The sequence below is a fragment of the Lactuca virosa genome, chromosome 3 (assembly GCF_052849685.1).
Source record: "Lactuca virosa cultivar CGN04683 chromosome 3, Lactuca_virosa_CGN04683_v6, whole genome shotgun sequence".
NCBI lineage: Eukaryota > Viridiplantae > Streptophyta > Magnoliopsida > Asterales > Asteraceae > Lactuca > Lactuca virosa.
Genome location: NC_136428.1, coordinates 77,901,914 through 77,913,056, shown reverse-complemented (window position 1 = coordinate 77,913,056; position 11,143 = coordinate 77,901,914). Strand labels below are relative to the sequence as shown.

Below are 11,143 nucleotides of genomic sequence, written 5' to 3'. Positions count from 1 at the left end.
CCATATGAAACAATTATAACCAGAACTCTTAATCGAACTCTACAACCAATAAATAATCACCAAATAAGAACCTTGTAGTTAGAAAATTTTCCTTCTCCCAAAGGTGAATTCACACTCACTGATCTTAAAAACACATTTCATTCACTTTGTATCGTGTGTTTGTAACAACTTCTTCGCAAAACATATAATACATAGCAGATGCCCCCCTTCCATGTTGACAGGAATATTCAGCCACCTACCAAAGTATGACCGTCGAAAAAGAGCCTCACATGACGTTCGGTGTTGTAACTTACCAAGAATATCGCCACCCATAACAGTTTTGCTCGATTTAGTAAGAGAAGCTTTGAACGAACCATCATGCAAAATATCGAGACACTAAGTTGGTTAATTTTAAAAAAGATGTTGGCTAGGAAATCATTCTAGAGTTTGTTCTAGAATGTTGTGTGTATTTTGGTCTGGAATATTCTTTGCATTTCGGAATAAGGTATATCATTTTAGAATAGTCGAAAGGCAGTTTAAAGGTAACGAACAACACCATGTACCAATTTTCTAAGTTATCAGACGGTCACTAATGAATAATAAGTAACTTTCTAAGGTTTAGAATACAAAATAACATACTATTTTGGACATTTTCTTCACCTTTCGGACATGAGTTCAATATTTTTGGACTACGATTTCTAAGATGGTACCGTATAAAAAACACAAAAAATTAAATAAAAGAAATAATAAGTAACCTGTAAAGTCTCAATATCTTCATTATCAAGTGTCAGTTTTTACTTTATAAATAAAAATAAAATATTATTTCTAAATATACATTATAGAATTGTATTAGAAAGAAGGTTCACTAAATCTCTAACCCATTTATTAATGGTCGGGTCGGACTTGAATCCAATTTTCCGGACTTGTTGGTTGTCTCGTAAATACCAAAAACTAAAGGGAAATTGAGTAATACAACCACTTTTTAATGGTTATTTGAACAAAATAGCCCCAATTTATTTATTTATTTTTTAACAAAATAATCATTTTGTTCGAAATGGGCATTCCGGACAATGAAAAAACATTTTTTTGACCGACCCCAAAACGACATTCTGGATTTCGGACCAACATTTCGAACAAAAATTTTGGATTTCCGAAAAAGAAAAGAAAAAAAAAACTCCGAAATTTCAAGAACAAATCCGAAATCCGAAAATCAATTTCGAAATTTAGAGAAAAAAATCATTTTTTTTATTTAAATCTATCAACAGTTAAACAAATTTAGTAAAAGTGAACTATATACTATAAAATAAGACATTTTATTAAAAAACAGTGATATTAAACATTTAGAAATAGACATTTTGATCATAAAGGAATATATTTCTAAAAAAAATTGGATAAACAAAATTCAGAATTTGAAGATCTTGTTCGGAATATAGCATTTGGAATGAAACAATTTTTGGAAAGAAAATGAAAAATATAACTTGCTCAGCAAGTCTATCTTGTGTAGCAAGTCGGACGTGAATCTCGATAGCCAACGGATAGGGCGAGATCTCCATCTCTAGTATACTAGTATTAAATGTAAAATACAACATTGGTACTTGAACTTATCATTAACTTAATTTAGGTCCTTATGTCCCATAAAAAAATACATGAAATTGACAGCAGAACTAAAAAAACCACGAGAAGATGATGAAATATACAAATTGATCAAGCTAAAAATGAGTGATGTAATTGATTTAATTGTAAAAATGTAAGTCAATAATACATAGCATTTTCAATTACATATTATACGGGAGACTACCGAAAAGCAATAACATATGGACCATAATCATAATAACTAAAACACAAGGGACATGATTGAACATTATCCATCGATAAATGAAATCCCTTCATTCGTCACCAACAACCCAAAAGTCAAAATCAATTACAATTTCTCTTTGACTTACCTGTTATCACTTAGTATCAGATCTTGAACCTATAAAAAGAGTATGTACCTTCATAGCTAGAGAAAAGAAAAGCACCCTACTTCCTTTAGAAATGGAGCTAAGTTTTAGTATGATCAACACAGTGGTATGTGTTGTTGGAGTGATAGTGATGATATACGGATGGAGATTTTTCAAGTGGGTCTGGTTGAAACCGAAGAAGATGGACAAGTTCCTCAGAGAACAAGGCTTAAACGGAAATCCCTACAAATTTCTATATGGAGACATGAAAGAGATGGTGCAGATGACTGCAGATGCCAAATTGAAACCCATAAATCTCACTGATGATATCGTCCCACGTATCATGCCATTTCTTTATAACTCTGCAAAGACTTATGGTATGTAATGTATACATATCAGCATTGATAGCAGATCTTATTTTTTGAGTTTTTCGAAGGAAATATTTAGAAAAGTTTTTAACTGAAAGTTACTTTTTTATTTTTTTTGGTAAATAGTAGATCTTGACCGAATGGAATCTGTTAGCATGTCTTTCCAACTGAAATGGACAAATTTTATATGCTGATGCTATTTCAAAATCCAAAGTAGAATGAGCATAACTATAGATTTTATATGGTACCTTGCATTTAAATTGTCCATATGAGTTTAGCAGAAACATATTATATGCAAAGCATCATATATATAGACCCAAATGTACAGTTAAGAGGTGGTCAGTTTGACCTCAAAGAGTCAAAGTCAAACAGTAAGATCTTGAATATAAAGGCTACGATCTATATTATGTGCAAAAAGGTGGAATCTGATCTTTCAAACAATCTATATTTGTATACAGGTAAAGGAAAGAACTTCTATACATGGATGGGCCCACGACCTATGATGCACATAACAGAACCTGCACTAATACGAGAGGTTCTAAACAATTATTCTCAGTTTCAAAAGCTGAAAGGAGGAAATCCATTAATAAAATTGCTAGCTAGAGGGATAGTAGATGCTGAGGATGATCAATGGGCAAAACATAGAAAGATTATCAATCCCGCATTCCATGTGGAAAAGCTTAAGGTTCATCTGCTTTTTAAATTACCAGACCAAAAGTGGCAAAATGTGACTGAAATTAATGAACCACTGATTCAATTAGCGTTCCTTTTTGCAGAGTATGTTACCCGCTTTTTACATTAGTTGTAGTGAGATGATCAACAAATGGGAAGAATTAACCAAAGAAAGATCCTGTGAAGTTGATGTGTACCCTCATCTCGAAACCTTTACTAGTGATGTAATTTCACGTACAGCATTTGGTAGCAGCTATCAGGAAGGAAGAAAGATATTTGAACTTCAAAAAGAACAAGCAGAATTAGTTATCAAGGCTATACAATCCTTGTATATTCCAGGTTCCCGGTGAGAAGCTTTTCCTTTAACAAATTTTGGTTTTTAGTTTCCTATTTTTTCCAAAAAAAAAAGAAAAAGAAAAAGAAAACTAAAGTAATGCTTTTTGACATAATTTTGTAGATTTTTGCCTACAAAGAGTAATAGAAGGATGAAGGAGATTGACCGAGATGTGAGGGCTACAGTAAACAAAATTATTAATAAACGAGTGACAACAATGAAAGCCGAGGAAAGTAGCAGCGACGATTTATTGGGCATATTACTGGATTCCAATTACAAAGAAATCAAACAAAAAGGGAACACCAATTTTGGACTTACTACGGAAGAAGTCATTCAAGAATGCAAACTTTTCTATTTTGCCGGGCAAGAAACTACTGCAAATTTGCTCGCTTGGACAATGATTTTGTTAGCCCAACACACAAATTGGCAAGATCGTGCTAGAGATGAAGTTTTAAAGGTGTTTGGAGACAGAAAACCAGATATTGACGGATTAAGTCGTGTAAAAGTTGTAAGTTTTTTTCTTCTTCTAATTGGATTTACCAAACCGTTTATTTATTAGATAAATGCATAATGAACTAGGTGATGTATTTTATACCAAACTAAATCTCGAGTTTAAAAATGTGCTTGGGCCAATCAATATATTTTTTAATGCAACAAATAAACGAAAACATGATCACATTCCACCTCGCATTTTTTTATTATTGTACTTGATAAGAGTTATGTAGTGATTATTTATTTTGCAGATTAATATGATCTTGCACGAAGTACTTAGGTTATATCCGGCTGGTATAGGATTGGGACGGATGATTCATGAAGAAACTACATTAGGAAACATAACCTTACCAGCCGGATCATTCCTCCAATTGCATATGATGCTTTTACATTATGACAATGAAATGTGGGGTGATGATGTGAAAGAGTTCAAGCCAGAGAGATTTGCAGAAGGTGTGTCAAAGGCAACTAAGGAACAAGCATCATACTTCCCTTTCGGAGGGGGTCCACGTATATGTATCGGCCAAAATTTTGCTATGCTGGAAGCAAAATTAGCACTTGTTATGATTTTAAGAGGTTTCTCCTTTGAGATTTCTCCATTGTACGCACATGCTCCACATACTATCCTCACTCTACAACCTCAGTATGGTGCTCAATTGATTCTACGCAAACTTTAGTGGTTGTTGCAGCAAGACACAAATAAATATATTATTATATGTTTTCTATGCTATTCTCAATATACAATAAGATATGATTTGAAGGTTGTGTAAAAACTTATTGGATTGCCATCAAGATTTTATTTTTTGAAAGTACAATTTTTTATATGCAAGGACTTTTCTATGACTTAGAATAAAGTAAGTGGAAGTAGAGTAGGCAAGAAACGGTCCAATACATCAATCTGTGTTGAACCCAACCCAAAATTAATGGGTTAGGTTGAGACTTTCAAACCGTTTAAGGTAAATAGGTAAACTCGCGTCTAACCAATTTTGTTAAATGGGTTGAGTTGGGTTTAATATACATTAATATACATATTAAAATTATATCGTGCTTAGGAATAGTAACAACTGTTCCTTGTTTTGTAAGTGGTTTTATGTTTTGGTTTTATGATGGATGATAGTTGTTTTTGTCCCTTTGTGGTCACCTTCCGCTTCATTGGAGCTGAGTCATCTTCTCCATCTCTCTCTTTTGATGACACGTGTCTTCATTGCCTAAGTCATCTTCTCCATTTAATCTTTCAATTTTGAGTAATTTTTCAAAAATCGGTGGCTTCAATTTACCGTCGATGCGTTGGTATCTCTTTAGTTTTTGCATCTGTTTGAAGGCCACGGTCAGATGTTTCATAGGACGACGACGTTGGTTGTCGTTCCATTCCGACTCTCCAATTTGGCGCCTTCAATCTGCTGTTCGATTGTGGGTCCGATTTTAGTTAGTACTCCCGCTTTAATTTTGGTTGTTTGTTTCGATTAGGTTATGTTTGTTTGTGCTTTCACTACTAGAAAACATGGCGTTTTCCTACGGAAAATAGCTACGGAAAACGTCCGTAGCTAATTAGCTACGGAATCGCTACGGATCGGCTACAGAATGGGATGCCTTAATCTAGTAACGGACTAGCTACGGAATAGCTACGGAATAGCTACGGATGCTACTCCGTAGCTATTCCGTAGCTAATTAGCTACGGAATAGCTACAGATGCTAATCCGTAGCTAATTAGCTACGGAATGACTACGGAATACCTACTGATACTAATTAGCTACGGAATATGCTTTCCGTTAGAATTCCGTAGGTAATCCGTAGCTAATTAGCTACGGATTTTTCTTATTTTCGATTTTTCGGGCACCAAACATCGTTTTTTTCGTTTTGTTTTTTTCACACCTCTACCATACATGATTAAATATATTTTCACCAACTTATAGCTATTCATATCGTTCATAAAGTCGTGTGCCCATTCGGGATCAAGTACTCGTTTCACAATTTAACATGGTAATGCATATACTTTTCACCAACTTGTGATGGATTATGTTTGTATATGTATATTTATATTCATGAATGAGTTGTGGTATAAGTGTACGTGTATATGTGTATGTATACGTGTTTGTGAGATGTATGTGAACGTTATCATAAACATTATAGTGTTAAACCACTAAACGAGTAATGGATCCCGTATGTGCACACAACTTTATAAATGATATTAATTGCTATAAGTTGGTGAAAATATAGATAATCATGTATAATAGAGGTCTGAAAAAAACGGAGCGAAAAAAACAAAGATTGGTGCCCGAAAAATCAAAAATAAGAAAATTCCGTAGCTATTCCGTAGCTAATTAGCTACGGATTAGCTATAGATGTTTATTATTTTTGATTTTTCGGGCACCAAACTTCGTTTTTTTTCGTTCCGTTTTTTTCAGACCTCTACTATACATGATTATCTATATTTTCACCAATTTATAGATATTAATATCGTTTATAAAGTCGTGTGCCCCTTCGCGATCAAGTACTCGTTTCACATTTTAACATTGTAATGTCTATACTTTTCACCAACTTGTGATGGATTATGTTTGTATATGTATATTTATATACATGAATGAGTTTTGGTATATGTGTACGTGTATATGTGTAGGTATACGTGTTTTGAGATGTATGTGAACGTATTCATAAGCATTATAATGTTAAACCACTAAACGAGGAATGGATCCCGTATGTGCACACGGCTTTATGAATGATATTAATAGCTATAAATTGGTGAAAATATAGATAATCATGTATAGTAGAGGTGTGAAAAAAACGGAGCGAAAAAAACGACGTTTGGTGCCCGAAAAATCGAAAATAAGAAAAATCCGTAGCTAATCCGTAGGTAATTAGCTACGGATCAGCTACGGAATTCTAACGGAAAGCATATTCCGTAGCTGATCTGTAGGTAAATTACCTACGGATCAGCTACGGAATATGCTTTCCGTTAGAATTCCGTAGCTGATCCGTAGCTAATTACCTACGGATTAGCTACGAATTTTTCTTATTTTCGATTTTTCGGGCACCAAACGTCGTTTTTTTCGCTCCGTTTTTTTCACACCTCTACTATACATGATTATCTATATTTTCACCAATTTATAGCTATTAATATCATTCATAAAGTCGTGTGCACATACGGGATCCATTCCTCGTTTAGTGGTTTAACACTATAATGCTTATGAATACGTTCACATACATCTCACAAACACGTATACCTACATGATGATGATGATGATGATGATGATGATCATCATCATCATCACCATCACCATCACCATCACCATCATCATCACCATCACCATCACCATCACCACCATCATCACCATCATCATCATCATCATCATCATCATCACCATTACCATCACCATCACCACCACCATCATCATCATCATCATCATCATCGCCATCATCATCACCATCGTCACCACCACTACCACCACCACCACCACCACCATTACCCGTTTCATTGTTTAACGTTGTAATGCTTACATATACATATACACACACATACATATACACACACACATACATATACATAAGCACACACATACATACTTATACAAATATACATATTTCCCATAATTATCATATTTTTTCATTATTTAATTTATACATTAAACGTATATTATTTTTAATTGTTTGTTTGTGTGTTAAACACATTTGTAATTGTTTGTGAATATTATTATTATTAGGACTATTAGTATAATTTTTAATTGATTGTGTTTTAAATATGTAAAAACAAAACGATCATAAAAAAAAGTTTTAAGACTTGAATATTGAAAAAAATAATAATAATAATGATAATAATAATAATAATAATAATAATAATAATAATGTTAATAATCATAATAATAATCGAAAAAAGTAAGTGTATAAAATTAATAGGAGACTTACTCAGCAAGGATGTGGCATGCCCGATCGGATGGTAAGTGTGTTGGTTAGTTATGCAGGAGACACGAGTTCGATTCTTACCCGATCCCATTTTTCTTTATTTTTCGAGAAACAAAATAAAATCAATTGGAGTCTAAACTATTAAGGAAGTGGCATACCCGGCCGGTTGGTAAGAATGTTGGTTAAATGCGCGTGATACTCGAGTTCGATTCTTACCCGACTCCGTTTTTCTTTATTTTTCCTGTAACACAATAAAATCAATTGGAGTCTAAACTATTAAGGAAGTGGCAAACCCGGCCGGTTGGTAAGAATGTTGGTTAAATGCGCGTGAGACTCGAGTTCGATTCCTGCTGCAACAATTTTTCATTTTTTTTTGCTGGCCGTAGCTAAGCCGTAGGTGTCTTTTAAATGAAAAACGCTCCCTGCCTTTTCTGTCTTCCCCCTCTCGCAGCTATCTGTTAGACAAGAACAAAAAAAAAAACGTTAACAGCTCTCTCTCTCTGGTGGCCGACGAACTCTTCCCCCTGGTGGCGGCGCTCCTTCCTCCTGCACTTTTCCGTCGTCGACGGCACTGCCATTGCCGGTGCTTCTTCCCCGCTGCATTTTCCCGTCGCCGAGCCAACAAAGGTAAACCCTAGTTTTTTTTTCTTTTTTGTTTCTTTTTAAAAATTACTTTGTTTTAGGTTTAATTTTGTTGAATGTGAGCTGGTAAGGTTGATTTTTTTGTTGAATATGAGGTTTTAGGTTGATTTTTTTGTTGAATGTGATGTTTTAGGCTGATTTTGGTGTTTAAGATTTGTTAAAATTACTTCCTCCTGCACTTTGTTGAATGTGTGGTTATAGATTTGTTAAATATGAAATATAGGTTGAATTTGAGGTTTTAGATTTGTTAAATATGATATATATGTTATATAAAAAATGTTAAGTTAATTTGTTAAATTTGTTAAAAATGTTAGTTAAATGTTTATATATGGATTTTTAGTTAATTTAAAATGCATATTATGATATTGATCATTTGTTGAAATGTTATGTATCGTTAGTTATACATATTAGATTAAATGGGATGTTACACTATTATATTGAAATGTTAGGATTCTAATTAACATTTTTAAATCGAAATGTAGTTTTAGATCAAAATGTTGTCTAATAGAGAATGGATGTACACGAAGCGACTTGATAGTCGTCGTTTGTTTAATCCGCAATGGCCACATTATGTCAATTTGTTTTTGGATTTTGCTTACACGAACGCAACAAACATCCAACGTATTATTAGGGAAGGGGTGGAAGTTTTTGAAATTAGATGTCCGTGTGTGAAATGCAAAAATATTTATTACCACCCGAGAGAATTAGTTTTTAACCATCTTATTGCCCGGTTCATCCGTGGGCCCAGTTCAGTGATATTCCAAATGAGGCTCTTATACAGATGTTTTCGCGTTTCGGGGTAATATATTAAATACTTGTTATTGTATCTTATACTCATTTGTTTTTAGTTTGTATTTTTAAATTTACTTTTTATTTTTTACAGACCAAGTACAGGTGGCATTCACAAGAGAATGAGAACATATTTGATGCATTCAAGTGTGTCCTCAAGGATAGATACAGAGATAGGATGAAAGGTATTAGGAGACAATCTGCCAACATGTCACGAAATGATGGGAAAACCCTCCCCCCAAAGTTTTGTAGCTACTATGATGGGATGCATAACTACCGCCCCGAACGCGTATCGGAGACTGTGTGGCAATGTTTGTGTGATGTAACGGATATGATACATTATTATTTTTTTGTTAAGTTTTTTATTTCTTATTATATTATTGTATTTATATATATTTTTTCTTTTCAAAGCATTGGTCCACAGAGAAGTGGCAAAAGAATTCAAAAATCGCTCAGCAGAATCGCAACACCGCAGATTCTAGTGGGTCAACAGCAAGACACACTGCGGGTAGTATAGGATTTGACCAGCACCGTAGGAAATTAGTAAGTATCACAATAATAAATTTTATTATTCTTATTTTGTTATAACACTAACTACATCAATTGTACGTTGACTTTTATGTAGGAAAAATTGATGGGTAAACCACCCACATAGTATGATGTTTTCGTGAAGACGCATGGCACTGCCGAGTCAAAGAAAAAATATTTTGAGGGAAATCATGAAAATGTTGAATATTGCTCGCAGACGGCCAAAGAAGCACAAGTAACTTATCTTTATCATTTATGTATATTGATTGTCTCATTTTTGTATATGACAATCATGTTGTTTTTTGTAATTTGTAGGAGGCGTATATGCATGGGTTGGTCAACAAATTTGGTGAAGATCCTTCAAATCGTAAGGATGATGTAGATGTATGGGAGGAAAGCCAACTTAGAAGAAAAGGAAAGAAGAAGGGTGCTATCTATGGGATAGGAGCATCAGATATACATTTTTTGGTTTTAGGGACTCCATCTTCCCAATCCACCCCGTCCACCCAGTCGGATAGCACGCAACAAGAGGTATGTTGATAATACTAATTAAATTGATAATAAACAAAAGTATGTTGCTATTATGGTTAAAAGTTAGGTAGTTTGGTGAGAATATTGATTAAATTGATAATAAACAAAAGTACGTTGCTATTCTGGTTAAAGGTTATGTAGTTTGTTGATAATATTGATTAAATTGATAATAAATAAATATATGTTGCTATTATGGTTTAAAAGTTAAGTGTATTGCTATAATTATAAACTAAAATGCATTGTTACAATAAACTAAAATACATTGCTATTATTGTTTAAGTATTGAATTGTGTCACCATTTTTTAGGTTGATAGGTTGCGTGCGCAAGTTTCGGAACAACAACAACAAATGAAAGAACAAATGGAGATGGTTATGAGGATGATAAATATGTCTGGAAATCAACCCCGTGGTCCCCCGATAATCCACCCGAGGACAATTGATAAGTATTTTGGAACAATTGATAAGTATTTTGGAACAATTGAATTTGTAAACACTTGTATTGTTTGCTTGTTTTGTTATGCTTAATTTGTATGGTACTTGAGACATTTGTATGGTATTTAAGACAATGGAATTGAATGTGTCAAAGTTGGTATTAGGGACATTTTTTGGTGTATTTTGGACAAATTGAATTGATATGGTATTTGACAAAAAATGGAAATTTTTAAATTTTTAATTTTTTTTTTTATAAAATGAAATTAGCTACGGACTAGCTACGGAAATCCGTCGCTAAATAGGTCCGTAGGTATTCCGTAGGAAGAAAGTCAATTTTAGTCAAACTTGAGTTCCGTAGGTAATCCGTAGCTAAACTGTTCTGTAGCTATTCCGTAGGAAAATACTTGCGTGGGTAATCCGTAGCCATGTGATTCCGTAGCTATTCCGTAGGAACATACACCCGTTGGCAATCCGTAGGTATTCCGTAGCAATTACTGGCCGTAGCTATTCCGTAGGTATTATACCTACGGAAAAATCCG

The 11,143-nt window shown here is 33.8% G+C and overlaps 2 protein-coding genes across 5 annotated transcripts; both read left to right on the top strand.

Moving 5' to 3' along the window:
- Positions 1 to 1,882: 1,882 nt before the first annotated feature.
- Positions 1,883 to 4,597, top strand: LOC145166047 (cytochrome P450 CYP72A219-like). The gene is made up of 5 exons (XM_079084975.1): positions 1,883 to 2,296; positions 2,746 to 2,972; positions 3,064 to 3,305; positions 3,417 to 3,801; positions 4,037 to 4,597. The coding sequence occupies exons 1-5, from the start codon at positions 2,014 to 2,016 to the stop codon at positions 4,460 to 4,462; spliced, it is 1,563 nt and encodes a 520-aa protein (XP_078941101.1). The 5' UTR covers positions 1,883 to 2,013; the 3' UTR covers positions 4,463 to 4,597.
- A 3,537-nt stretch (positions 4,598 to 8,134) lies between these two features.
- On the top strand, positions 8,135 to 10,767 carry LOC145162407 (uncharacterized). 4 transcript variants are annotated; one of them, XR_013739087.1, is made up of 7 exons: positions 8,135 to 8,309; positions 8,807 to 9,123; positions 9,208 to 9,424; positions 9,525 to 9,656; positions 9,739 to 9,876; positions 9,957 to 10,172; positions 10,479 to 10,767. XR_013739087.1 is itself a non-coding variant. In XM_079081561.1 (7 exons), the coding sequence occupies exons 2-5, from the start codon at positions 9,106 to 9,108 to the stop codon at positions 9,766 to 9,768; spliced, it is 408 nt and encodes a 135-aa protein (XP_078937687.1). In that variant the 5' UTR covers positions 8,135 to 8,309; positions 8,807 to 9,105; the 3' UTR covers positions 9,769 to 9,876; positions 9,957 to 10,172; positions 10,479 to 10,767. The 4 variants fall into 4 exon arrangements, 1 of the variants encoding a protein (XP_078937687.1); XM_079081561.1 differs by having other exon boundaries at positions 9,208 to 9,435; XR_013739086.1 differs by having other exon boundaries at positions 9,073 to 9,123; positions 9,208 to 9,656.
- Positions 10,768 to 11,143: the final 376 nt, after the last annotated feature.